At 51.9% G+C, this 27,767-nt stretch overlaps 4 protein-coding genes and 1 pseudogene across 6 annotated transcripts in view; 2 read left to right on the top strand and 3 right to left on the bottom strand.

Moving 5' to 3' along the window:
• Positions 1-1,520: 1,520 nt before the first annotated feature.
• On the bottom strand, positions 1,521-2,462 carry LOC116867663 (annotated as a pseudogene).
• LOC116867664 (tubulin alpha-1D chain-like) lies at positions 2,397-4,469 on the bottom strand. The gene is made up of 3 exons (XM_032857270.1): positions 3,705-4,469; positions 3,228-3,376; positions 2,397-2,462 (listed from the first exon to the last, which is right to left on the bottom strand). The coding sequence occupies exons 1-2, from the start codon at positions 3,988-3,990 to the stop codon at positions 3,288-3,290; spliced, it is 375 nt and encodes a 124-aa protein (XP_032713161.1). The 5' UTR covers positions 3,991-4,469; the 3' UTR covers positions 2,397-2,462; positions 3,228-3,287.
• A 12,888-nt stretch (positions 4,470-17,357) lies between these two features.
• On the top strand, positions 17,358-21,726 carry TUBA4A (tubulin alpha 4a). Its single transcript, XM_032857269.1, has 4 exons — positions 17,358-17,470; positions 19,196-19,418; positions 19,712-19,860; positions 20,100-21,726. Exons 1-4 carry the CDS (start codon positions 17,468-17,470, stop codon positions 21,069-21,071), a joined length of 1,347 nt encoding a protein of 448 aa, XP_032713160.1. The 5' UTR covers positions 17,358-17,467; the 3' UTR covers positions 21,072-21,726.
• Positions 21,727-22,580: 854 nt separating this feature from the next.
• Positions 22,581-26,034, bottom strand: STK16 (serine/threonine kinase 16). Of its 2 annotated transcripts, none has more exons than XM_032857266.1 (8): positions 26,016-26,034; positions 25,450-25,639; positions 24,644-24,863; positions 24,238-24,371; positions 23,948-24,068; positions 23,725-23,820; positions 23,184-23,305; positions 22,581-23,067 (listed from the first exon to the last, which is right to left on the bottom strand). In XM_032857266.1, exons 2-8 carry the CDS (start codon positions 25,533-25,535, stop codon positions 22,929-22,931), a joined length of 918 nt encoding a protein of 305 aa, XP_032713157.1. In that variant the 5' UTR covers positions 25,536-25,639; positions 26,016-26,034; the 3' UTR covers positions 22,581-22,928. The 2 variants fall into 2 exon arrangements, with proteins under 2 accessions (XP_032713157.1, XP_032713158.1); XM_032857267.1 differs by lacking the exon at positions 26,016-26,034 and adding an exon at positions 25,844-25,864.
• A 53-nt stretch (positions 26,035-26,087) lies between these two features.
• Positions 26,088-27,767, top strand: part of GLB1L (galactosidase beta 1 like) — a 10,029-nt gene continuing 8,349 nt past the window's right edge. Inside the window, exons 1-2 of one of the 2 annotated variants that reach the window (XM_032857264.1) lie at positions 26,088-26,309; positions 27,485-27,611. In XM_032857264.1, the coding sequence (XP_032713155.1) occupies positions 27,543-27,611 (69 nt within the window). In that variant the 5' untranslated portion in view covers positions 26,088-26,309; positions 27,485-27,542. Of the gene's footprint in view, positions 26,310-27,472; positions 27,612-27,767 lie in introns of both variants that reach the window. The other variant, XM_032857265.1, reaches the window with a different exon arrangement.

The following is a 27,767-nucleotide window of genomic DNA, read 5'->3' as shown; positions in this document are numbered from 1 at the left end:
TCCATTCTCTGCTGACTACAGAGTAATTATTAGGACAAGACAGGGACAGGTGATGGGGACTAGGAGTCTCTCCTTTTCCTATTTGATCCACCAAAGGCCCTGAATGCTAGACCCGGTGTAGGTATGTGTTTGCTCTGAGATCCATTCCCCCCACCTTCCCGACCTTTCTCTTGGTATCCCACTTGCTGCCCTTCCTTGTACCTAGCCTCCCTTGCCGACTAGCTCCCGTCTGAGTTCAGAGAATGGGAGCCGCTAGCCGGAGATTGAGGGTGGGAGGAAGGAGAAGCCAGGGTTTTCCTCCCCCTCGCTCTAAATCAGAGGGCACCTTGGGCAGAGGATGTGGACCCTGCCAGATGTCCCTCCCTCCTTGGCACCTCCTGCCCCCTCTGGTGGCTCTGCTGTGGCTCCAGCTCCTACCTGGCATCCCAGCTCCAAGGGTCTGGCTTCACCGTCTCATCCCTTGGCTCCTCCAGCCCTTTGGGTCGCTAGCAGCTTGCTGGTGTTGCTGACATTTCTGTTGCCTTCCCAGCCTCCCGTCCTGGGAAAGGGAAGGTGCGGGAAGGACAGAGCTGAGGGCAATGCTGAGCATTGAATCTCTTGGGGGCGGGGGGCGGGGGATTGCTCTAGTTTCAATCCCTCCACTGGTTAAATCATCCCTCCAGGCCACCAGAGGCTACAGAAAATCCATATATAAGGATTTTAGGGCCAGCCATTTGGTTGGAAGTGGGGGCTTGGAAGCTGTGCTTGCATAGCCCGAAGCATGGGATTGAAATAAGGGTCAATTGTCATTATCAAAAAGTGGTGAGTATTGATGGAGATGCCAGCCATTTCCCCATCATTGCTGCCACTGTGCCACTGCTCTGCCTTAATGCCAGCTTCTGGACTCTCTATACCCAAACTTCCTGCCTGAAGGAGACAAACCGCCAATCTGTGGGGTGGGGTTGGTGAGCACCTGCTCTGGCAGATGGCTGGAAGGCGCACCTGAGACCCTCCTGGGTGAGAGCCATGCTCTTGTTGCAGCCCTGGGTGGCTGGGACCAACTTCACTCCCCTCCTGCCCTGGGGCTTGGGGGTTTTGCTGTTGATGCTGCAGCCTAAGTGGGTGCCACCCAGACGTGCTGGGGAGTTCCTGCATTGTGGGGCAAAGGCTTCGGCAATGGCAGAATGAAGCCATTGCCTGCCTTTCCCCACCTTTACTTCCTCTCCTGCCCCCTCACCCAAGGGCTGATTCTAAGTTTATTCAGCTGCATGTTCCCTAGGGTGAATTCTGCCTCCTTCTCTGCTGTATTCTCCTGGATTCCTGTTCTTCCTGGAATCACACGCTTTAATAAAATCTGGAACCAGATCTGGTTTCTGGGGCACCCAGGCTAAGATGCCAGCCTTCCTGTCTCTCTTGAAGGAGAAACCCCTGCTCCGCAAATTTTCCCAAGAGAAAAAGACACTTTGCGAGATGGTGAGGATACAGCACTTTACTTAGGACAGACACACAGGATTCTGCTAGTATTTACCCCCCCACACACACGCTATCCATCTAATCCTTCTCCAGGGCACCCTTATCCTCCCAGGCCTCCGAGAACTCCCCCTCCTCCATGCCCTCACCCACGTACCAGCGCACAAAAGCCCTCTTGGCGTACATCAGGTCGAACTTGTGGTCCAGGCGGGCCCAGGCCTCGGCGATGGCGGTCGTGTTGCTCAGCATGCACACGGCGCGCTGCACCTTGGCCAGGTCGCCCCCGGGCACCACGGTGGGGGGCTGGTAGTTGATCCCGACCTTGAAGCCCGTGGGGCACCAGTCCACGAACTGAATACTGCGCTTGGTCTTGATGGCGGCGATGGCGGCGTTGACGTCCTTGGGCACCACGTCGCCCCGGTACAGCAGGCAGCAGGCCATGTACTTGCCGTGGCGGGGGTCACACTTCACCATCTGGTTGGCAGGCTCGAAGCAGGCGTTGGTGATCTCTGCCACCGACAGCTGCTCGTGGTAGGCCTTCTCCGCAGAGATGACCGGCGCGTAGGTGGCCAGGGGGAAGTGGATGCGGGGGTAGGGCACCAGGTTGGTCTGGAACTCCGTCAGGTCCACGTTGAGGGCCCCGTCGAAGCGCAGGGAGGCCGTGATGGAGGACACGATCTGGCTGATGAGCCGGTTGAGGTTGGTGTAGGTGGGGCGCTCGATGTCCAGGTTGCGGCGGCAGATGTCGTAGATGGCCTCGTTGTCCACCATGAAGGCACAGTCCGAGTGCTCCAGGGTGTTGTGGGTGTCAGGATGGAGTTGTAGGGCTCCACCACGGCAGTGGACACCTGGGGCGCAGGGTAGATGGAGAAATCCAGCTTGGATTTCTTGCCATAGTCAACCGAGAGCCGCTCCATCAGGAGAGACGTGAAGCCCGAGCCGGTACCCCCTCCGAAGCTGTGGAAGACCAGGAAGCCTTGGAGTCCCGTGCACTGCTCAGCCTAAAAAGTGGGCTATGAAGGGAAATATGGGATACGAAGCACAGTGGAGGAAAGGGAAAAAAGTCAACTGTTTCAAATTCCCCAAAACTTTCCTTAAATCCTTTCCAAGAGCACAAAGTAGGTCCTCATAGGGAGGACCCATTCTCTCTACTCTTGTTTTTTCTCCTCTCTAAACCCTCTTGAGGTCTCTAAGACACAGCTCTCTAGAATCTTATGATATGGTCATTTTTGTCCTCATAACATCATAACCCATCCAGCTCCATACATGCTTTCTCCTGACTTAATTTCCCATGTTTCTGGAGAGCTTCCCTACTAAAATCAACAATCCAGAATCCTGATCCCCATCCTTGATGGAGGCCAAACCCAATCACAGATACTTGGCTCAGGATTATTTGGATCCCTTTTTTTCACAGGGCCCTCTCCCCACATCCCTGCAACACAAGGCGAGACTCTGGGAATGCCTACGGACCTCCACAGTTAGGCCAGACAGCTCATGGTCATGTTTACCCCTGTCACCACTCTTCCCAGCCTCAGGCCAGTTGCTATAGGAGGTAAAGAAGACACCCAGCACCAGGCCAGAGCATACCCTCTGCCTCCCCTGATCAGTATGCAGGGCTCCCCCTCACTAGTCCTGATCCTACATCTTTAAAAACTCATCCACAAATAAAATAAAGCAAAATAAAACTCACCCAGGAGGTTCTCTTCCTGTCTGGTGTCCAGACTTCTTCACTGCAGGAATCTAGATTCCCACTTCCCCAGCTCCCCGCCACGACTCACAAGCTTCCGAATTTGGTCCAGTACCAGGTCGATGAGCTCCTTTCCAATGGTGTAGTGACCTCAGGCGTAGTTATTGGCAGTGTTTTCCTTGCTGGTGATGAGCTGCTCTGGATGGAAGAGCAGGTGGTACGTGCCCGTCCAAACTTCATCTGCAATGGGCAGAGTTTTAGACACCCCCCTCCCCTGCAGCCTGACTCCCCGAGTTACCCAGAAAGGGCAGGGCCACCAGACCCCTAGTCCTACCCTAGAGGAGCTCCATTCATGCAGGTGTTATGGCCCTTGACTTTGAGTGTTCATCAATGAAAAGGAAAGGGTTACAGAGTGACCCTGAGACTTGGGCTGAGTGGCAGCGGATCTGTGGTTTAACAGGCTGCGAGTCCCGTGAGCTACAAATTCGAGAGCTCCAGGCATGGGGAGGGACTTGCTGTGGTGCCCAGGACAAGGTGACACACATGACAGAGACGGATGGTCACTCACCAATCCCCGTGGGCTCCAGACACACAAACACAGCCCCGAGCACATGCTTCCCAGCCCCGGTTTCACTAAAGAAGTTGTTGAAGGAGTTGTCCCCTCCACCGATGGTCTTGTTGCTGGGCATCTGTCGATCTGGTTGGATCCCGTGTTCCAAGCAGTAGCGCTCCCAGCAGGCATTGCCAATGTGCACATTGGCCTGTCCCACATGGACTGAGATGCACTCACACTGAGCAGGCAAAGCGCAGAGAACACTCTTAGCAAAGAGAAGCCTGTCGTTCCTGGACACCATTCCTGCCCCAAATCCTTTCTTGCATGGTTCTCTTGCTGAGGGCAAAGTTTCCTGCTCTCCTTGCCCCACCTCCTGTGTCTAAGGATTTACTGGTGGCCTTGAGGACCCATAGGCAGTGGCTCCAGGGGCTGGGCCAAAACCCTCAAAGGAAGCAGATGTGGGCAGTTAGTTCTAAGATTATAGAGTCTCACTCAGTGACTAAGCGTATTAAGAGTGTTGAGGAGGTCAGATGAGTCCGGCAGAGCATAATAGTCCACTCCACTCATGTACAGAAAGAAATGAAGGGCCATGGGTGAGAGAAGCAGGGTCCAAGTGAGGCTTCAGGGATCAGAAACAAGGGAGAGGCTTTGAAAGCAGGAAGAACTCTAGATTCATGTTACAGCTAGAAAGGCCAGCAAGGAAGGGAAGAGTGGGCCTGGGATGGCAGGGGATAGGCTGTTCCCTCCTCTCTTGGGTGTGCATAATTCTGGAGTGGAGTGGAGTGGAGAAGGTCTTCCCCACATGATCCCAGGCTGGTGGTCAAAGAATGCTTGGCCCCTAAAGCAGGACTGGGATGAACTGCTTGGTCCTGGAAATCAGAAAGTTCAATGCCCTTCTAGAGGAGCCCCATGAGAATCAAGAAAGCTGGACCCTCTTGCTTCATCAAACATTCTGAGCCTCTTCTCTCTGCCTGATGTGCTGACACTGGAGATACGGAGCACCTCATGCATGGTCCCCGCCCTCCAGCAGCCCACTGGGCGGGAAGGGAGACTTCCGCACGTTAACAGATGGGGGGTGGCATGGTAAGTGGGGTACCAGAATAAGCCTTTTTGCTCTGCTTGAGAAGTAATTACCACAGACCTTGAAAACAAAATGAGCACATCCATCAGCTTTCCCCAAGCTTGAAGGCTTAACCTTATAGAGGGTGTGGAGAAATGGGAATTCTTAAACAGTTGGTCGAAGCCTAAATTGATGCATCTCTTTTGGAGGAAAAAAAAATGGGCAAGATCTAGGGGTGCTGATGGCGGTCTTGCTCTAGAGAAGTTCTCACACAGGTGAACAAGAGGAGAAGCCGGAGAGCCACAGTCTCAGAAGCCGATTAAATGTCCTTCAACAGGAGAAGATGGACAAAGAGTGGCGCAGAAGTTGAAATGGATGAACTACAAGAAAGAATCTTACCAAAAAATTCTTCCCAGAAAAAAAAAGCAAATTAGGGAAGAATCATACAACAGGATACCATTTATAAAGATCTTTAACTTGTAAAATAATGTCGTGCGTCATTTACAGATAAATTTATATTTTGCTATATATTCTGGTAGCATGTGTGTCTTACAAAAATAAAGAAAGCAAGGGAAAGTATTAACACTAAATTTGGAACAATGGTTCCCTCTGGGAGAAAAGGGTGGTGTATGCAGTTGGAGAGGGATTCTCTTTCTTAAGCTGGGTAGCAGGTGTTTATTATATTATTCTTTATACTTTCCTGCCTGGAATATTTCATAATTTTTAATGAGGAGGTTGTCTCCATAAATTTAACACTTGCCTGGCTTTTAAAATATGATGCAAGGGCCTTGTCTGATGATTTTGAGAGGACTGGGATTAAACCATACATCGTCATTACTTCTCTATTTGCCTTGAGCAAGACTGTTGACCCCTTTGTGGGTCTCCCTCCATCCCATGAACTGGGGCAATAATAAGAACGCCCTCCTAGAATTACAATGGGGATTAAATGAAAGAAGGCGTAGAAGTTGCCTAGCTCACTGCATGACACGTTGCGGCACCATACATGTTGGGTCCCCTCACCAACTACCATTCTCCAACCCCTGCTGTCGTAGTAAGAGAAGGTAATGAATTAAGCTGGGGGGATTGCTTAGGGACACAAGGACTCCAGGAATCCTCATACCACACAGGGAGGACTGACAGGGTTTACCAGTCTACTGGCAAGGCCAGCCCTGGCAGTTGCAACCTCCAGCCTCCCCGGGCTCTGTCTACAAAGCCAGACACCATCTTGGCCCCCATGACTGCTGGCCCACACAAGGCATCTCTGACCTCTTGGGTAAGCTTGAGATATTAGAAATGATGCCCCTTACTGTAGGGCAACAGGTTTGGGGCAAAGAACTCAACCCCTGGAATCACCTAGATTCAGCCTCAAACCCCATCCCTCTGTGACCTCAGACAAGTTCCTTCTCTTCAGCTGCTCCACTGTCCTTTCCTTGAATGTAAAACTAGTGTGATCTCGCACCTGGCAGGCTTTGTCATTACATCATTTGTTCCCCTATACTAAGCGTTAATTAGGCACCAGCCACTGTACTAAGCGCTCTGCATACATCATCCCATTTCATCTTCACGACAACCCTGTAGGTAGGTCCTTTCACGACGCCATTTTGCACAAGAGGAAACTGACACTCAGGTTAAGCAAGTAGCTCAAGGTCATGAGCAAAACCAGTAATATTCGGAGTGGGAATGGCTTGGCTCCAACCATGCTCTTCACTGCTTTTCTATCCCTTCTGGTGGGGAGCCTGGCAAAAGATATCAAAGGAGCCCCATGCACAGCCAGCTCTCGATAAGAGGGAGCACACTCTCTTTCCCTCCGCCTCCTTCTCACTCTCTCTGTTGAAATAAGGGGTCAGATTGGATGCATCGGCTGGGTAGGGCTGCAAGGATGCGTCCTGCCAGCCAGGAGAGGTAGGACCAGAGGCCAACGATGAATCTGCTGTGGGGCCCGGGGTTTGTAAAGTGCCTGTACTTCCTGTTCCAGTGCTGCTTACTCCATCCTCCCCACCCCTAGATCCAGAGCCTCTCAGCAGCCCTGCTCCTGAGCAGAGTCTCAGACCCACATCCTGGTTACCATCACTCTGTCCTCCACCCCTGCACGTGCTCTCACGTACCAGCACACTTAAGGGGGCACACTCACATATGGAAGTCTCTTTCCATCTCCCCATCTCACCTGTGCACACAGGAGCCCCGGGAACACCTGGAGTCCTAGGGATCCCCCACACCACTCGCCTGGGTCCACTAGGACCCTCACTAGCATGCCCAGCCCCCGACCCCTGCTCACCATGCTGCTTGGCTGGGTGCTGGCTTGGGTTGACTGTCTGTCTGCTGCTCGATGAGAGGCAGATACAGGTCTGTGAGAGACCTACAGCCACCGGCCTCCTCATACTCTCCAGTCAGCTCTCAGCAGGGAAAATGTAGTTAGAAACTGCCCCAGGAGGGCAGGCCTGTTGACTTGGTTACCAAGTGCTGGGCCTGGGCTCAAACAGAGCAGCAAGGTGGGTTGGGTAGAGGAGGGGATCGGCTGGTCCCCCCACTCAGGTCCCCCCCCCCGTGTACCGGGTACACAGGGTCTGCAGCTCACTCAGTCCCATTTCCTGGTGGCTCACTGGCAGGGGAGGATTCAGAAATCAAAGCCCCTGAGCTCCAGCGGCAAGGCCACCCTTAGGGTGGGTGAGGACTGGAAGTGGAATGTGGGTGGCGCTAAGAGAGTGCACTGAGCCGGAAATAACGAGTCCTAGGGCAAGAGACCAAGCCTCAGGGCCTTAGGGATGGAAACTCAGAATATTATAGGACATAGGGAACTAGAGCTCAGTCTTAGGGCCAGTTCTGGCATTTAAGGTCTTTTCCCACCTCAGTTTGCTTATATGTAGAATGGGGAGAAGTGGTATGGTGAGGATGAAAACAGATAAACAAAGAATGCTTAGTCTAGAACTGCTGTTTTTCTCCACAGGGAGAGAACGCCCAGGAGCCGGGGCTCAGGGCTCCTCTCAGGGTCTCTCCCTATTCTAAGCAAGTGGCTGCCGGCCTACCCTGGCCTTACTTCCTCACAAGCCTCTCCCTATGGCCTCAGGCAGACTTATGAAATACAAAAGCGACTCTGTCACATTCATATCCCATTTTGTGCCTCTTGAGGTGGCTACACCCCTTATCTCCTTTGAGTCCCTCAACAGCTTTGTGAGGTAAGCAAGGCGGGGCCTCCATTCCCCTGAGGGAGAAAAGGAAATTGAAGCCTCTTGCGTCTGGCCCAAGATCACATGGGGGCTCATTAGTGGTAGAATTAAAACCCACCTGGGACTCAGGCTCAGTGATTCTCCCCTCTCCACAAGGCAGAGCTTTCACTGTCCCTCATCCCCCCTTCTATGTCTGTATCTCCTTCCTTTCCATCTTAAATTCCACAGCGGCTCTCATCGCTCCCTTGCCTCTCTCCACTACTGCATCCTCGTTTGACTAAACCACAACCCTGATTCTTCATCGACTCTGCGGCTGCACTGACCCAGCTAAACAGTGGCTATAGAAAAACCCAGAAACGGGCTGACTGACCTGACTTCAAATGTATGACCACTAACTTCAAAGGGACTGTAACGCTGCCTGGAAACCAAACTGTGCTTCTCCAGTCCTTCTTCTGATTAGCACCAATGACCAGGAATAGGAATGCCAGGTTTAGCAAATAAAGGAATTTTATCTAGCAAACCTATCCACGAAGCAGTTGGTAATATGAAATTTCAGTCACTGTGCCAAAAGGCGGAGGGAGTTATTAGGTTGGGGGCTATATTGGAGTATAACCTAATTATATTAGAGGGGGCTATATTATAAAGGTTGGGGGCTCTATTAGAGCCCTTCTCAACACAGTGTACCAGGGAGGACCCAGAATGTCAAGATGGTTAACTCTGGTTTTGGCTGTGAACTGCAGTCATCACTCTCCCAACCGGAATTAAGAGGCCAAGAACGCCAGAGAGAAGACACAGCCAACCAACGCTTCAAAGGTCAGCAAGCCCAGCCTACACTGGGTTGATCCACGAAGCCAAAGACCTTAGGAATTATTATCCATTTGGAGGGATTTGGGGCCCAGAGGGTCCAGTGGCCCAAAACACTTCAACTTTCCAACTGGCCTTCAGAGTTGGGCAACTCAAGAGTCAACGTAGACATCACCAACTCTGGAAAGTAAACTATCCTGAAGGTAGGCCAGGAGGAGAGTCTTATGTACAACAAAGTAAAGAGACCAAGATTTTAAAAGCATATTAATGGGGGCACCTGGGTGGCTCAGGGGGTTAAGCCTTTGCCTTCGGCTAAGGTCATGGTCTCAGGGTCCTGGGATTGAGCTCTGCATTGGGCTCTCTGCTCAGTGGGGAGCCTGCTTCCCCTTTCTCTCTGCCTACTTGTGATCTCTGTCAAATAAATAAATAAAATCTTTATTAAAAAGCATATTAATGTATCTCAGTTATAAAATGAGAGGAAATCTATATCTTAATTTCTTCAACAAATATTTATTGAGAGTCTGCTATGTTCCAGGGGCCAAGGATATAGTGATGGACAAAGAGGCTGTGTTCTAAAGAGCTTACGTTTTCTTTTTCTTTTTTAAAGATTTATTTACTTATTTGACAGAGAGAGAGAGAGAGAGCACATGCAGGGCGAGTGGCAGGGAAAGAGAGAAGCAGGCTCCCACTGAGAAGAGATCCTGATATGGGGCTGGTCCCAGGACCCTGAGATCATGGCCCAAGCCAAAGGCAGACACTTAACCAACTGAGTCAGCCAGGTGTCCCAAGGAGCTTACATTTTCGTGGAGAAGACAGATAATAAATAAATAAATAAGGCAATTTCAGAAAGAAATAAACACATGAAAAAAATAAACCAAGATAATGGCAGAAAGAGATGGGGCTACTATTGAAAGGGAACAGCTCTCTAAGAAGCTGATGTTTGACAAAGGAAGGAAGGAAGGGAGGGAGGGAGAAAGGAAGGAAGGAAAAAGAAAGGAAGAAAGAAAAGAAGAAGCAGATGTTTGAACTGAGACTAAATGCTAAGGAGTCAACTATAACAACGTCTGGATCATGGATCATAGTGCTCTAGATCAAAAGAACTGGTGAGGCTAAAGGAGCCAGCCTGGTGTGTTCAAGGAGAAGGAGAGAGGCAGGGAGGGAGCTCTGCAAGATGAGAACACAGAGGTAAAAGAGTCTTGGAAGAATGGCTTCCATTACTAGGGCAATGGGAGGTTATAAGCAAGCATCATTGCCTACTTTGTGTTTAAGAGAGATTATTGCTGCTGCTGCATGGAGGAAGCATTATAAAGGTAAGCAAGTCCAGGTGTTCAAAAGTAGAAGCAGGACAATAGTTAGAAGTCTACTTTTGGCATCCAGGAATGAGGGATGGTAGTTTGGAGTGGAGCAGGGATTGTAGGAAGTAGCTGGGTTCGAAATAAAGTTATAGGACATGCTAATGTGGGGTGTGCAGATCCACCTAACAGCCTTACTGCCCCCTGCCTCTATTTTGTCTTTGTTGGTAGGGTCTTGAATTTGTATAGCTATTTACCCTTCCACTTGCTCAAGGAAGATGGCCTTTCTCAGACCTAGGAGTGAGTATAAATTACTCTAAACCATTAATGGTAATTCCATTCCCTCCTTCCAACTACTGGTTTAGGCAAGGGGCTAGTGAGATATGAGGGAAGTCTACAAGGAGGCTTGAAGACAAGGATTTTCTGACTGTGGGAGGACATCCACCTTTCCAGCCTTAGTAAATGAGAACATGACACTTGGAGCTGCTGCAGTCATCTTGTGATCACAAAAGAAGATGCCACCAGCTGTTGAGGGTGTCAGAGCAGGTAGTTGGAAATACTGGAGTTGTTGGTGACATCATTGAGTCAACTCTGGAACCGCCCTACACTCAGATTTCTTGCAGGATAATAAATATCCTCATTGTTTAAGCCTCTGTTAGTTAGGTTTTCCGTTATTTGCAGCCAAGAAAATTCTAAGCAAAAAAGAGAGGAAGGAGAAAGGGAAAGAGGAATGTAGGATGATTCTAGGTTTTTAACGTAAGCATGTGGGTAGAAGACTTGGAAGCCTTAGGACAGAAGCATTTTTGGCAGGGAGCAGGGTGAGAGTGGGACATTGGGAGTTTTACTTTGAATTTGTGATGTTTGAGATGTCTAACAGGCTTTTAAGTGCTAATGTCAAAAAAGCAAATAAGCATGTGAATCTGATATTCAGAGAAGTCCTAAAGAACATATAAATTTGCAACTTATCAGCACATAGATGATATTTCTTTCCATTCTATTCTTTCTCTTTGGTTTGTGAATGTATACACTTTAGTTCTATTCCTTTTTTAATGACCCTAAAATGTTACAGTAACTTTTTATTTTTTTATTTTTTTATTTTTTAAGATTTTATTTATTTATTTGTCAGAGAGAAGTGAGCACAGGCAGAGTGGCAGGCAGAGGCAGAGGGAGAAGCAGGCTCCTTGCTGAGTAAGGAGCCCAATGTGGGACTCGATCCCAGGATGCTGGGATCATGACCTGAGCCGAAGGCAGCCACTTAACCAACTGAGCCACCCAGGTGTCCCTACAGTAACTTTTTATTAAGGACATTTAATAATACACCCCAAAGTAGAGATAATATAATAAAACCCCATATACTCTACATTTAGCTTCAAGAACAATTGCTCCTTTGGAGAGGAAAAGAGAGAGCCTGGGACTGAGCCTTGGGAAACACCCATTAGGGGTAAGCCATCACAGACTACCAAGAAGGAATGGCTGGAACCAAGAGAGAGGTGTGTCATTGAAGCCAAGAAGAAAGTTTTTCAAGGAGAAAGGAAGGGTCAATTATCTCAAATAATGGCGAGAGGCTGAAAAAGATGTAAAAATGTGACCTTTAGCTTTAGCCAATTGGAAGTCACTAGAGATTTTGGCGAGAACATCTCAATAGAGAATGTGAACCAAGCCTGCGGGGACAGTGAAGAGGAGAGAAGACATGAATATATCCCTTTTGAAAGATGGTACTGTGAGACAGAGGACAGCTGGTAGATACTCTAGTCTTAAAAAATGGAAGGATATGCACTAAGGCTCAGTTCCAACTTTCCCAGATGGAATCAGTGAAGACATTTTAAATTTTGAGGACCTTGCTGCATGGCTCCAAGACAGAGGGGAGACTCTGGGAAGGGGTTAGAAAAGATGGAGATAACAAAGGGCAAGGGGAAGAGGGAAAGAGATCCAAAGACAGAGTGGTCTGCAGGACACCCTTGGAGCGTAGACAGTATAAGCAGTGATTCAATTGGAAAAATGAAGAAGTGTGGAGCATCATCTTCTAGATTCTGTACATGTGTGTGAATGTCCAAGTTTTCAGGGTGCCTGCGTGTCTCAGTTGGTTAAACGTCCGCCTTCAGCTCAGGTTGTGATCCCAGTGTCCTGGGATCGAGTCCTGCATCAGAGGGGAGTTTGCTTCTCCTTCTGCCCCTCTCCCCTGCTATGCTCTCTCACTTGTGCTCTCTCTCTTTCTCAATAAATAAATAAAATCTTTTAAAAAAATGTTCAAGTTTTCAATCTGGCAATATGGATTGCTGCTTGTACACCCACCCAGACGTTATGGCCCTATTCAGGAGATACATACATACTCCAGGTCATGTGCACACATGCACGACTGTACACACACACAGAGGCAGAGGCAGAATCTATATTCTACTAACAAATCTTGGACATTTCTCCCTCTACCCTTGTCTTCTCCATCTTGCCTGCCAGGGGTTATAAACTTCTTGCTAAGGGCCAGGGTAACATAAATATGTTACAGTTGAGCATATGATGGTAAATGGTGGACTGAGTGATTTGGAGCAGCTTGCTGTCCAGCCTTAGAAGGTAGCCACCAGCCAGCTCCATTTGTTGCCCTACTGGTTTCCTACTGCTGTTTTAACAAATTGCTACAGGCTTAGTAGTTTAAAACAACACAAATTTATTATCTTATAATTCTGGAGATCAGAAGTCCAAAATAGGTCTTGGGGTTACAAGTCTCTGATTTATAAGAAAAATATTTATGTGGTTATTCAGATGACCAAAATATGGTCCTCATATACATTCGGTCTTTGTGTAGAATAACTGGCTCACAGCTGCTAAAACCCTTGGAATTTCATTAAATGTTGACAGTGATAAAGATATCTTTTGTTGGGGTGCCTGGGTGGCTCAGTGGGTTAAGCCTTGCCTTCGGCCCAGGCCATGATCTCAGGGTCCTGGGATCGAGCACTGAGCACCAAGCCCCAACCCCCTCTCTGCTCTTCAGGGAGCTTGCTCCCCCGGACCCCCGCCTGCCTCTCTGCCTACTTGTGTCTCTGTCTATCAAATAAATAAACAAAATCTTTTTTTTTTTTTTAAAGAGAGATATCTTTTTTACACTAATGAGGTGTCATTCGGAAAGCACCTAGGGTTGGGGGCAGGTGGCCAGTAGAGTCAACCAAGTGTTAGAGGGTTGGAACTTTCAGTCCCTTCCTCACCTCCAGAGAGGCGGTGCCCACCCAGAAAATGTAGAATAAGGTCACCTCAAGAGCGGGGAGAGGAGCTAGAGCAACACCAGTGGTCCGTGATTCCATCCACCATGCCTATGTAATGAACCTCCATAAAAACCCAAAAGGATGGAGTTTGGAGTTTCTAGGTTGGTGAACATGTGAAAATACTGGGAAAGTGGCATGCATGGAAAAGGCATAGAAACTCCTTGTCCTTTCTCCACACCTTGCCCTATGCCTCTCTTCCATCTGGCCATTCCTGATTTGTATCCTTCTATAATAAACGAATGATACAGGAAGTGAAACATCTCTCTGAGTTCTGTCAGTAACTCTAGAAAATTAATCAAACCCAAGAAGTAGTCATGGGCACCTCTAATTTATAGCCAGTTGTTCAGAAGCCCAGGAAACAACAGGAGTACTGGAGAGGCAGTTGTATAGGGACTGTACCCTCAGCCGGGGGAATCTGATGCTATCTCTGGGTAGGTAGTGGCAGAATTGAGTTAAATTCCCAAGACACCCTGCTAGTGTCTGAGCATTGCTTGGTGGTGTATGGGGAAGCCCACCCCCGGAATTAATACCAGAACCTATTTAAGGTATAAATAAACTCAAGGCATTGGCAGATTGCATTCCTTCTAGAGACTCTAGAGGAGAATCTGTTCCTTGCCTTTTCTTCCTTCTAGAGGCTGCCCATATTCCTTGACTCATGGCTTCTTTCCACCTTGAAAGCCAATAATCACATCACTTTGACCTCTGCTTCTGACCTCTCCTTCCCTGACTCTGTCTCTCCTGTCGCCCTCCTCTACTTATAAAGACCTTTGTGGTTATACTGGGCCCACCCAGAAAATGGAGAATAAGCTCACCTCAAGACCTTCACTTTAGTCACATCTGCAGTGTTCTGCCATGTAAGGTGACATAGTCACGGGGTTCAGGGATTAAAATGTGGACATCTTCGGGGAACGATTAATTCTGACTATCACAGTTGCTAATTGGGAATGCAAGCCTGATATAGCCAGATCTTCCAATTCTTTTCAAGATAAGCTAGGAATCTAGGTTTTTATATGACTGTGCAGAAAGAGTTAACACAGTTGAGACTGCTCCTTAGAAAGTTCTGCTGGTAAGATTACCTCAATGCCCTTGGCTGGCATTGAGAACTTGGCTCTTAGAGTGTCAGTCAGTCAGTCAGTCAATAGTTAAAGGACCAGGATGGTTTGTTGTGCCTAGACTGTGTGTATGAAGAATATGGTTTGTGCTGTGGGGCACCGGGGCCGCTCAGTCGGTTAAGCACCTGACTCGATTTCAGCTCAGGTCACAATCTCAGGATTGTGAGATTGAGCTCCTCATTGGGCTCCGTGCTGGACGTGGAGTCTGCTTAGGATTCTCTCTCTATCCCCTTCTCTCTGCCCCTCCTTCCTCTCTCAAATAAATAAAAGTCTTTTTTAAAAAAGATAATGGTTTATGCTGAACAGCTGCTTTTCTTCTAGGAGTCTGGAATTTGGGTACGTGCAAGGCAGAGGTGTCTATGTGGCCAGCCCTCACGACAAGTCTTAGGTGCTGAGTCTCTAACAGGCTTCCTTGGGCAGAACTACTGCAGGGAAATGTTGCTCCTCTTCCATTTTGGAGGAAGAGAATGCTGTGGGAGCCCTACCGGGGGGGAGAGGACAAACATTTCTTCAGATTCAGCTCGTGTCTTTCCCCTGTATGATCCAGCTGTGCAGCCTTCCTACATCACTAATAAACCTTAATAGTTTATTTAACAAGTAATAAACTTTAGCTAGGGGGTTATTTATCAACTTTATCCTGAGTCCTTCTAGTAAATCTCCTGACATGGGGGTGGTTTGGGGGATGCTCCAGAACGAAGGCAGATCCTGCTTTTTCTCATATATTCTAAACGCTATGGGGATGAACACTGTGAGGGTCAAACAAAACAATTCTGAGAGGGAACTTGGCCTCCAGGCTGCCAATTTGCAACTGCTGGCTTCTTAGAGTTCTACCCTAATTTTATTCCCATCTCAGAAGCGAAACAATTCTTCTGACACACATTTAGCCAATGCTTACCCTGTGTGAAGCACTATGCTAGGATCTAGGGACACAAAGATGAATAAGATCCAGTCCTTACCTGGAATGAGTCTGCAATTTCTAAGTGGACATGGACACAAATAACTGCAGCCTGGTGTGCCAGTGCACTAAAGCAAAGGTAGGAGATGCTCCAAGAACCCATTCAGATGCTTACACGGCACTTTGCTGTATATGTACACAGCCCTGAAGTTCATCAGGTCCTCACAGTCTGAAGTTATCCCTGTTTCACAAAGGAAGAACCTGAACCTGAAGGTCAAAGGAGTTTAGGGTTTTTTGCCTGAAAGAGCTCAGGTCTTTTACCATACTCATTCTGCAGGGATTGGGGATGCACAAGGGAAGAGGAGGACCCAGGAAGGTCTGCAAGAGATTGTATGCTCTGTCATCACCAAGGGTCTTTGCTCTGTAGAGACCATGACCCTATTTCCCAAAGCAGCTTCACTATATGACCTTGCCCCTTTTCATGTTTATGAATGAGTCTTGTTCTCCCAACCATACAGCAAGTGCATAGGGAAGAGAGACCTTGTCATGCTTCACTGTGTTCCTTTCCATGCCTTGCTCAGGTAAGGTGTCAATTAGCTATTTTGTTGGCAGGAAGTTGCCATTGTTAGTTATTTTAGCCTACTGTATTGTCATGTCAGACAGTCTAGTGGTCCAAGGAAACGCTATCGTGGAGATGCAGGTGAATCATTTCCAAGGAACTAGACTGGGAGACAGGTTTCTTCACCATATGCTGATGGGCTCAAGGGGAACTTCCCGATGATTTCCCCAGTGAGGGAAGAGAGCTAGAAAATGTAAGGCATACAAGGGAAAGCAGAAGATCTATAAGGGGCACCTGGATGGCTCAGTTGGTTAAGGAGTTGCCTTCTACTGCGGTCATGGTCTCCGAGTCCTGGGATCTAGCCCCATATAGGACTCCCTGCTCAGCAGGGAGTCTGCTTCTTCTTCTCCCCCTGTGCTCTCTCTCCTCTCGCTCTCTCTCTCAAATAAATAAATAAATAAAATCTCTTTAAAAAGTAGATGGAAAAGCCCATTCTTGCAAGAAATGGAAATGAAATGTGGAAAGAAGGGGTAATTGATGTTGAGGCCTCTGCCTGAGAGCTAAGGGCGTTGAGATGTGGTCGCAGATGCCTGCCCGGCCGGGAAACAGGAGAAGATGAGAAAGTCAAAATCAGCTATGATACCAGAATCTCCACTTTCTTTTTTCCTCTTCAGAGTCAACGCACATTTTGATACCTCACAACAATGCTTTCAGTGTAGGATCATCGTCTCCTTTTCACCGATGAATATGCCAAGGACTCAGTGAGGTTAAGTCACTTGCCCAAGGTCACATAGAACAGTCCGGCTGTGAACGCAGGTCCCGAGGGCTTCCGCCCAGAGCTCTGGCGGTTCTGGCGGCAGGGAAGCCGGCAGGTGTGGGTGGCGAGGGCTCGCTAATAGTGACGGCGTTGATGACGGGGGCCACTGACCCGCGGGCAGCCTGCGAGCCGCGCCAGATTCCTGGGGTCGGCCCTTGCAGACAGGCTGCGGAGCTTGGCTCTGTGGGGGTACTCTGAGGGATCGGCACCCTGGGGCTCAGACTGTGCAGCTCCTTGTCCTCGGCCGCCCACAGGCATTGGCGAAGGCCAGCCGTCCCGGCCGAGGACCAGCAGGCCGTGTGCCGCTGCAAGGGGTTCCCCCGGGACTGGCCAGAACCACCAGGGAGGCAGGGCGGGGAGGGGGGCACGGGCGAAGGCCCGCTGAAGCCACTTCGCAAGGACAGCCTCTACAGCACCCGGCCTAAGTCAGAACACCCGGGTGATGGGCGCCCGGGGGATTCAGGTGCAGGCGAGATGCGCCCTGACACCGCGCCCTGCGTCCCTGCCGTGGAGATCGGGAACCCAGGGTGTCGGCTCAAAACCTGGAGCGAAGGGCAGAGGCCCGAATCGCTACACCTAACCCAAGTGCGACAGGTGAGAGACAGGGACAGGGCAGGGGGAGGAGACCCGCACTGACCCGGTCCCTTAGCGCCGCCTACCATGCGGGGGCGTGGCCTCCGGGCCGCTCAGCTCCTAGTGGGCGAGCGCAGCGCGCGGGCCCCGCCCTCCGCCTATAAGAGCGGTGCGGCACTGCAGCTAGCGCAGTTCTCACTGAGACCCGTCGCCCGGACTCTACGTGAGACCCACCGCCCGGACTCACCATGGTGAGTGCGGCCCCGCGGGGATCGCGGCTCTCCCCTTATTGCCCTTCTCCTTCGGGACCCTGCATTCCGGGGTGCTCCGGAGCCCCATCCGATGTTCCCGGGCTCGAGGACGCGCGAGGGTTTGTGCATTCCCCCACCCCCACTCTCTCGTGACTTTGGCCGAGACGTGCTGTCCACTTTTGGAGGCTGGGGAAGGGGGATGGAGTGGGGTGGGATTCTTCACTAACTGAGAGGAGTCCTTCTGGAAATCGCCTCCTGCTCCAGCAAGCATTTGTGCCCTAATCCTCCTAAAGGGGAGTCGCGATCCCGCGCCCAGTCCTTTCCGCGGATGAGGGAGACCCGCTGGGCTGCCCTCCGCACCCCCTACCCCCGCTTCCTGGATCTGACCGAACACGTGCTTAGCCCAAGAAGGTGGTAGGGGGTCACATTACTTGGTCCAGCATACCCCTTTCCTCCGACTGTGTGTGCATCCCTCCCACCCAGAGCCCCCGCCCGTGACTCAGCACCCCGATTTTGAGCCGGGAGGGGTGGCGGGAATGGGGTTCGGCGTTGTGAGGCGAGCCGGCCCCTCTCCAGCTGGAGCCCAGCGAGCGGACGGGCAGAGACAGCTGGCGCTGAGCGAGAGTGCGGGCCCAGGCCAGGTTGGGGGGGAGGGGAAAGAGGTGTGTGTAGGGGGGTGATATTTATAGCCCAGGAACGGGGGCCGAAATCCAATCTTCACTTTCGGCTGGGATGTAACTGGAAAGAATCTAGAAGGGGGCGAATGCAGGGCCCTGGTGCAGGATGGCGCTTACACTCCGCACCGCAAGGCGGGTTAACTCTGGGGCCTCACCCCAGGTTCCACTTCCTTTTCTGGGTATTTGGAAACCGTCACCCCGCCATTTCGGCGTTAGGAAGGGAGGCTGCGTGAGCCCTGCGCCGCACCACTTTGGCTCTTTACGGGTTAATTTCAGACTGGCAGGGATGAGCCTAAGGCGCCTAGTGCCCCAGTGCCCACAACCCTTATTGCCTGCACCTGCCATCTGCACACTTTGCTATTTCCGTGAGGGCTGCGCGGTGGATGAAGGTGGTGAAGATACCCAGAGTGCGGGGGTGGAGGTGGGGAGAGCAGCCAGCTGGGATTGATCTCCAGAGCCAGATGGGATTTAAAGGTGGGGAGAGGGCATCCTGAGGGGGAGTCAGTTGATGCCAGATCAGAAGGCTGAGACCTTTCTGCAGCCCACAGGAAAGAAAGGGAGAGAGTTGTAAGAAATTCTAGTTCACCTTCAAAGAGGGCTTCTGGCTATGAACTCATGCCTCTGGAACACCTGTCCCTTCTCAGGCTGGAGAAGCTGGCTTTGGGAGTAGAAAACTGGAAACAGCTGATAAGTTGTGTGCTGTTGTCTGTTTCTGCAGCGTCTGCCTGTCTTTCATATGCACTTGCCCTCTCTGTCTTCCCTGAGTGTCCTGTGAGTGTGGCAGGGTCATGCGGAGCCACAGTTCTTACTTGACAAGGTCCCCACAGAGAAGTGAGCTAAGGGATTTTTCCCTACTGGTTGCCTCCAGTTGTCAAGTCCTATGTGGGGGAGCCTGGGCAGGCTGCCAGCCTCTTCTGACCTATGCCCAGGCCTCCACTTTTGCCAAGAGAATCACCCTAGCCGGTAGGCAGTGGGGTGGAAGAGAGGCTCATGAGGTGAGGACTGCGGATGTGGTGCTTATGCTGTGTCCCCTCTCTTTATCCCTCAGCGCGAATGCATCTCAGTCCATGTGGGGCAGGCAGGTGTCCAGATGGGCAATGCCTGTTGGGAGCTCTACTGCCTGGAACATGGGATCCAGCCCGATGGGCAGATGCCCAGCGATAAGACCATCGGTGGAGGGGATGACTCCTTTACCACCTTCTTCTGTGAAACTGGCGCTGGGAAGCATGTGCCCCGCGCCGTGTTTGTGGATCTGGAGCCCACGGTGATTGGTGAGATGAAGACGGGGTGGAATTGAGGGGAGTAAACTGTGACTCCAAGCTTTCCTCTGCAGGGATGGTGTCTAGACCCGGCTTTCCTGGCCCTACCAGCTCTGCCCTGTTTGCAGCTGATCGCAGGGGAGCCTAGGTGGTGGGTCTGGCTTTCTTACCCACTGCTATCACAGGCCAACAGAAGGATGAGCTTTTCCACACATCTGACCACAGCTGCTGTGCTGGGGGAGGGCGATCCCTGCTGAGCATGGCCTTGTGGTTTTTGCCCTAACGATGTGTTTGCGCCCCACCAGATGAGATCCGAAATGGCCCGTACCGCCAGCTCTTCCACCCAGAGCAGCTCATCACCGGGAAGGAGGACGCTGCAAACAACTATGCCCGTGGCCACTACACCATCGGCAAGGAGATCATCGACCCGGTGCTGGACCGGATCCGCAAGCTGGTGAGAATCTGGGATGGAAGGGAGGGGTCTTTTGAGATGATGCTAATGGTCCAGAAATTATTTTTTTTCCAGGACCCATGTTGGGGGGTCATCTCTAATTTTACTGTCTTATGCTGCTGCTATGAGATACTTCCTAGTCTCGGCCCTGACTCCTGAAAGAGTTCAGGCATTTGTGGAGTCAGAAGGTAGAGCTCTAAAGGCCCCTGACATACCTACATGCTCTCTTTCCTGCCTTTCAGTCTGACCAGTGCACGGGACTCCAAGGCTTCCTGGTCTTCCACAGCTTCGGAGGGGGTACCGGCTCGGGCTTCACGTCTCTCCTGATGGAGCGGCTCTCGGTTGACTATGGCAAGAAATCCAAGCTGGAGTTCTCCATCTACCCCGCGCCCCAGGTGTCCACGGCCGTGGTGGAGCCCTACAACTCCATCCTGACCACCCATACCACCCTGGAGCACTCGGACTGTGCCTTCATGGTGGACAACGAGGCCATCTACGACATCTGCCGCCGCAACCTGGACATCGAGCGCCCCACCTACACCAACCTCAACCGGCTCATCAGCCAGATCGTGTCCTCCATCACGGCCTCCCTGCGCTTCGACGGGGCCCTCAACGTGGACCTGACGGAGTTCCAGACCAACCTGGTGCCCTACCCCCGCATCCACTTCCCCCTGGCCACCTACGCGCCGGTCATCTCTGCGGAGAAGGCCTACCACGAGCAGCTGTCGGTGGCAGAGATCACCAACGCCTGCTTCGAGCCTGCCAACCAGATGGTGAAGTGTGACCCCCGCCACGGCAAGTACATGGCCTGCTGCCTGCTGTACCGGGGCGACGTGGTGCCCAAGGACGTCAACGCCGCCATCGCCGCCATCAAGACCAAGCGCAGTATTCAGTTCGTGGACTGGTGCCCCACGGGCTTCAAGGTCGGGATCAACTACCAGCCCCCCACCGTGGTGCCCGGGGGCGACCTGGCCAAGGTGCAGCGCGCCGTGTGCATGCTGAGCAACACGACCGCCATCGCCGAGGCCTGGGCCCGCCTGGACCACAAGTTCGACCTGATGTACGCCAAGAGGGCCTTTGTGCACTGGTACGTGGGTGAGGGCATGGAGGAGGGGGAGTTCTCGGAGGCCCGGGAGGATATGGCTGCCCTGGAGAAGGATTACGAGGAGGTGGGCATCGACTCCTATGAGGACGAGGACGAGGGAGAAGAATAGAACTGCCTGGACCCCAGTCACTATGTTTATTGCAAAATCCTTTCGAAATAAAGTCTCCTTGCACGGTTTCTTGTCCCCTCTGTGAGTGCTTGAGCTTCTGCTGCCTTCCTCTGTGCTGCTGCTGCCCGCTGCTTCTGCTGCCGCCCTCATTTTTGCTGCCTGTGACCCCTTTCCCTTCTGTGGCTGAAGGTGAGATCTGCCAAGGGGTCCTTGCCAGGCCCGAGGAAACATGACCCCGGGGATGCCCAGGATGGTAGAGAGGAAATGAGGACTTACTCCCAGACCTGTGCGTCCAGCCGCAAGCTTTTGAAAGACACAAGTTTTCACTTCCTTTCCAAGTAGGAGTTTAAGTCCAGCAGTTTCTGTATTTGAGTTAGACTGCCACCCTGTTCTTCCTGCTGCTTCTGCATTCACCGATTCTGGAAGCTTGGCCCCGGGCACTTCTGTGTGTCATGAGGGCCTGGGACCAGGACTGGGCTGGCCCACAGTTGCTGGGCATGGAGCCTAGTCATGAGCTTGGGGGATGGGAAGGGACAAGGGCGATCTCCTAGCGTTGTCTGTGTCACCGCACCTCTGAGCAGCTTCGCACAGCTGTCTCTCTTGCTGCATTGCTGGGGCCTAGGGCTGTGCCATTAAAGTCAGGTCGTCTCCCCTCTGTTTGTTCTTTCTTTCTGACCTCAGCCTCTATGCTAGCCCAGCGAGCCTCCTGCCAGGGCCCTGGGGAAAATGCCAACATTGCTAATAGGCACCCAGGACCCACATCGACGTCAACACGTGGGGGTGAGCATGGCTGCGGTAGGGGATGGGGGTTGGGGATGAAGCTTCAATCTTGGGAGCAGAAGATGTCAGCCCTGCCCTTCCCCTCCCTGGTGATTCAGGGACGCAGTGCCCTTCCCTAGGAAACCTGTTTCAGCCCAGCAAAGCCAGGGCCCCTGTTTACTCAGCAGAGTAGGGCAGGAAGTGGCAGCTGGATACAGCCACGCCACACCGGCCTCATTAATCATTAACCATGTGTGTGCTAGAACCCTCTGGGAGAAACTCTGGGCCAAACGGCTGCCACCTCCACTCCCCTCACCCCCAGGCTGAGGCCGGGAGAGACCTGCTCAGCTGTGGTCCAAGAGCTTCCTCAGGTGTCTCCACCCAAAAGCCCTTGCCTGGCAAACCGGCTGGGCTGCTCTGACTCAGCTACCCACTCCTGGGAATGAAGGAAAGAACAAACTGAATGTGCTTCTGGGGGGGGTGGGGGGGCATGGTCCCAGTTCTTAGCACACAAGCCAACTTGATCCAGAACAGCATAAGTTTCTGACTGAGACTGGCTGGGAGAAGATATGCCTCCTCCAGCCAGCCAGATCTCAGGTAAGGACACTTGCCTCCTTAGGTGGAAGGATGAAGTCATGTCATTCCTCACGAAGCCAGTCCCTCCTCCCAGTCTGTTCCCTTGGAAATGGCAACCAGACCTCGGGCCCCTGGCCCCTCTTCCCTCTCCCTCCGGGAACAATGAGACTAAGATCCACACCAAGCCGCTTTCACTTTATTCTTCTATTTATACATTCTCCTGCTCCCAGATGTGAAGGCAGACCATGATGTAGGCTCTGCAGTCCTGCTCAGAGCCTTTCTAAATTCTATCCGTTTCCCTTTCCCCCTCTCCCATCCTCGTCCACCCCAACTCAGTCAATCCCCCTGTCCAATTGTTGCTTTTGGAGGTCAGAGAGCAGAAGCAGAGAAATAAGACTGAGTCAACTGTCCCATCCACCTGCCCCAGTGACAAGACAGCAGCCCTGGAGAGACTGGATGGAGGTTCTGAGGAATAGGAGCCAAGGCACAGGGGCCACCATCTCAATGTGGCCACTGGTTCATTCAGATTTGGGTGGTGTGCTGGCCCGAAGCTGGGGGTTGCAGTGCCTCCAACTGACTGAGAAGGAGAGAAACAGGCGGGCGCTGCTGGGGATCTATAGTCATCATGGAGGTCAGCAGCTGCCGCAAGGCTGAAGAATGCCTGTGGAAGGAGGCGGGCAGAGTGACTAGAGGGTCGCTGTTCCCCGTGCTAAGGTTCCAACTCTGCTAATGGCAGGGAGGAGTCTGAAATGTTTTGGTGCCCCTTTTATTGCTCACCTGGGGCTCTGTGGGATGCTGAGTTGGTTCTGCACAGCAAGGGCCACGCTGTCACCCTTCTGGAACACCATGTCATACGGGCCTTCCCCAAACATCATGGCGTATAGCACACAGCCTAGGGACTGAGCATAACTTGGTTATTCCTTGGCAAGGGACCAACGGAGGTGATTATCTCTCCTCTTATTTGGTAGTGAAAGGTGACTTCGTAAGCTAAAAAGAATATGCTGACCTCAGCCACAGGACATCACGAGAGTCCAGAGAAACTGCCAGTTCGCTGGAGGCCTCTGTACTCCTTGCTTGACCACTGCCTTCAGCCTTGCTACTTAGCTCTACTCAGTCTGTTCGAAGGGCAGGATTATACCACTTCCTGAGCAGCTGAGTACCATGTCAGTGACAGTTCCCAGGAAGGAAGTCGAGGGGGATGGAGACATACATGGTTCCTGGGGCCCCATGCTTTTGAAACCAAAGTCCCACCCCTCTGTCACACAGCAGGCAGAACAGCACTCCTCCCCCGCCATGTGCCCGGCCACACGCTCCTCACCCAGACATCAGTGCGCTCGTCAATGACACAGTGGCTCTGCACGGAGAAAAGCTCCGGGGCCCGGTAGGAGATGGTGCATCGCTGGGCTGCCCAGTCCTGGAACAGTGGCCCCAAAGCTCAGATGAGGGGCACAGGTCATGGTCACGTGATCAAACTGGGGCAGGCAAAAGAAAAGGTTGAGGATGGGGAACAGGAGGGGAAAGGAACCTGCACACTCTTTTACCTGCAGGGCTAGAGCCTGGCGGGAGCCCTCCACGTGGATGCAAGCTTGATTCATGGAACCCAAGTCCATTAAAATTGGCTGCCCCTCATCTCCAAGCAAGATATTGGTGGGCTTCAGATCCCTGTAGGGAAGTGGAAATGGCCCATGAGCATGCCTGGATAGGGAGGCTAGAATCCCTCGGGGCAAAAGAATCATGGGTACTGTTCCTCGGGAGGAGAGCAGGACCTCTCATTCCTTTTGGTGAGGCCCTTCCTTTCTGCCCCATAAGCACACAGGGCCCTCCCACTGACCTGTGGGCATAACCTCGGGCATGAATGGCCTCAAGGCCTCTGCAGATACCCAGCAGCAGCTGAAGGATCTGATCTTCAGTCAAGAAGGTGCCTTTGTCCTTTAGCCTTTCTATCTCATTCCACAGCGTACCCCTCTGCAACACAAATTTCCCCATAGTTGGCCATCTTTTCTGAGCCTCTGCTTCCTCATCCTAATCCCTTTTCTGTGCCACAGCCTAGCAACTCTTTCACCACACACACTCACACACTAGACACCTCACGGTCCCACTTAGGTTCCTCTGAACCCCAAATCTGCAGCGGCCCACCCCAGGACACGGTCTCTGCTTCCTAACATGCTGGACTACTCACACAGCCCTCGGTAGAGGATTCTGTTGCAAGCCCCTCCATTGCCAGGAGACTTTCTGACCTTGAAGAAAGGCAGCAGCAGCCAGGCCTCATGTTTAGTGCCCCGCTCCCTCAGACAATAAGCCACAAGGCGAAGGATGTTGGGGTGATGGAAGAGGCGATGCATATCTGCTTCTCGTTGGGCCTCCTCCCGATCCTGCTGCTCGTGACACAGGATCCGCTTCAGGGCGTAGAAGTGTCCATCATGTAACCCCTCCACTAGGTCCACATAGCTGAACCCACTGTGGGCCAAAGGGGTCAGTGAAGGACCATGGTCATCTCCCACACTGCTTGGACCCCGACGAACTCCCTGGGGAGAAGGGGAGGGGGGTATCTTTCCCAGTTGGCAGAAACCCTCCCAGGATGTGGCTTCAAGAGAAGTCTGAAGATTTTACATTCTGAGCTCAAGAGTAGGAAAACCATAATTTGAGGTACTCTGGTCATAATGCACTGTTCTGCACATGACAAATGCTCCATAAATATTACATGAGTAACAGTCAACATTACCAAGTGCTGGGAACCAGGCCCTGGGTGAGATGTTTTTTATATGCAATATCTCATTTAATCCTCACAACTCCATCACCAACAAAAGACAATTATCTCCATTAAGCAGATGAAGAAACCATGGCTTTTCAAGATCACACAAGGTGGATCCAGGAGCCGTGGCCCCAGAATCCACTTCCTTGACCACCATGTCACTAGGCTCTCTCAGGTGAGCTAAGAGGATAAGTTAAGAGAATAAAACGTCTATGCCCCTATCATGTGCAGACTGCTGTCCTTCAATCACCAGAACCTTGGGGACTAGCTAAGTGATTTCCAAACACTCACCCCTCCCCCAGTTTTTGGATGAAGAGGTAGCGCTTATTGTCAATGATGACAGTTCCCCGAGAGCAGACACACAGCGCGTGGCCCATAGTGTCTCAGTCATCCTCCTCAAGGGCGGTCTGAGGCTGCCGACAGCTGCGTCCAGGTTGAGTGGGCTCTTCCAAGTGATGCGCTGGGGGCCCAGCCGATCATGCTGGAAGGAAAAGAACAGCAGGGTCGTGGGTCAGGCACGATCCAGACGATTCCTGAAGTACTAATGTGAAAGCTGGCGCCCGGGTCTCGGAACGTGGAGAAAACGGGCCTTGGAGACGCCAGCTCCAAGAAGGCTGGGGTCGGATGCCTTAAAGCCTCCGGCCACGCAGCGACTGCAAGGCCGCTTCCTCCAACCCCAGCCCACCTCTGAGCGGCCCCCGCTCCCCCGGCCATCGGGGCGCCACCGCAGGGCAGAGGGTAGTCCGGCGGGGTGCGAGGCCCAGGCCCACCCCTGGCAGGGCCCACCCCTCAGGAAAGCCCACCGCCAGCCTCTGCGCGCAGAGCCCCGGGAAGGCCAGCCCCGACTCCCCACTGACCTGGCTCGGGCTGTAGAGAAGAGCCAGGGACCGGAAGACGTGGATACGTCATCAGTCCGCGCCGGCGTAACGGCCCGCGGTATCCTAGCAACCGCTGGGCATTGGGATAATGTGGGGGCACCGAGCTGAGAGGCCGGGGGCGGGCTAAACCTGGGGGAGAACGGGTCCCAGGACCCGGGTGAGGGTTCCGCACCTGGTCTTCAGTAGTGGTCAAGACGCAGGCACCCACGCCAAAAGGGAGCAAAGCCGGGCTCCGCCCGAGGCCCCCAGGACCTCCATCTCCCAATGCCGGAGGTAGGAAGCTGACTACAGTCCAGCCCCGAGGGCGGGTGCTGGGGCGCGTGCTGCCGGCCTGGACTCCTACCCCCTACAGCTCTGATCAGTACAATCTTGGGGGCTCTGACCTGTATTCCACTCCCCTAGTTTCAGTGGTTGAGACCTTAGGCGCTTGAGCCAGACTAGGTTCTAAATCCTGTCTTAATAGCTTAGTTACTAGCGTGTGGTCTTGGACCACTAAACCTCTCAGAGCCTCAGTCTCCCTAATTGTAAACAAGGTATAGTGGTACCTAAGATTAAGTGCACGTACTGAGTCCAGATGGCCTAGTTCAAATCCCAGCTCTGCTAAACTAGTAGTGCGACCTTGAACAGGTTATTTAAAATTTCTGTCTCTCAATTTCCTCATCTGTAAAATGGAAATAATAACTATCAACTGCACGGAGTTTTTTGAAGATAAAATGAGATGTGACGTACTTAGCACAATAGCTGACATAGCCCTCAGTGTCAATAAACAAATTACTGATATTTTTATTATTATTTTATTTTTCTTATTCTGATCCTTACATCCCAGGCTTGGGAGTGTGAAGGCAGGAGCCATGGAAATTCACAAATTCCCAAACCTTAGCACCAAGTAGCTGTCCTTGACATCTCTCACACAGGCAGGCAGGGATAAATTGAAGAGCAGTGCACATCCAAAGAAGACAGAATGGCTGAGGTGATACAGGGCCACCGGGAAAAAGAGCCCTCTTATAACTTGGTCCCCCGCTTTTCACACCACTGGGAAGATCTGGTTTCTCTTGGTTCTGAACCGTTTTAGCCCCCGGTTCTGACATTCATTCATCTAGATTTAACCTGCTATGTGCCAGGCCCCATGCTAGAAGCTGAGGATTCAAGATGGACAAGGTACTCTTCACCCTCAGGGAGTTCAGTTTAGTAGGACAGTGCTTCTCAATCTGGAATGTCTTTAGGATCACCTGGGAATCTTGTTAAAATGCAAATTCTGATTCTATAGGTCTGAGGTAGGACCTGAGACTCTGCATTTCTAACAAGCTCCCAGGTGACGATGATGAAGCAGATTCAAGATACAGAGGATTTTTACAAACTAATAGAGTAGTGGGGTGGACAAGTCCAGGCTACTGGCCTGGCAGCTTGAGGTGGTCCCCGCCCCCTTGCTCGCTGAGGTTCCCTCCCAGGAATCCGCCACGTGACAGCCGGACCGCCCTCTCAGACTAGAGGAGCCCTGTTAGCGCCATGGCCCCCAAGAAGCCTCTCTGCCTTCCCGCCCTGCTGTTGCCACTTCTGACGCTGCTGCTGCCCCAGGTAAAATGACAGGACTGAGTCAGCAGGCTGGGTGTGGTGAGGCGGGACTAGACGGAGCCCAGGAGAGAAGGAAAGTGAAAATCACAGAACAATGGGCAGGGCTAGTTCCACCTCCTCTACCGGCACTGCGCCTCCTCCCGTTTCCCCGCCCCACCC

This window comes from Lontra canadensis, unplaced genomic scaffold (genome assembly GCF_010015895.1).
Source record: "Lontra canadensis isolate GAN:19392208 unplaced genomic scaffold, GSC_riverotter_1.0 scaffold13, whole genome shotgun sequence".
In the NCBI taxonomy this organism is placed as follows: Eukaryota; Metazoa; Chordata; class Mammalia; order Carnivora; family Mustelidae; genus Lontra; species Lontra canadensis.
Note: the sequence above shows the minus strand (reverse complement) of the source record. Positions and strands in the feature narration are given on the sequence as shown.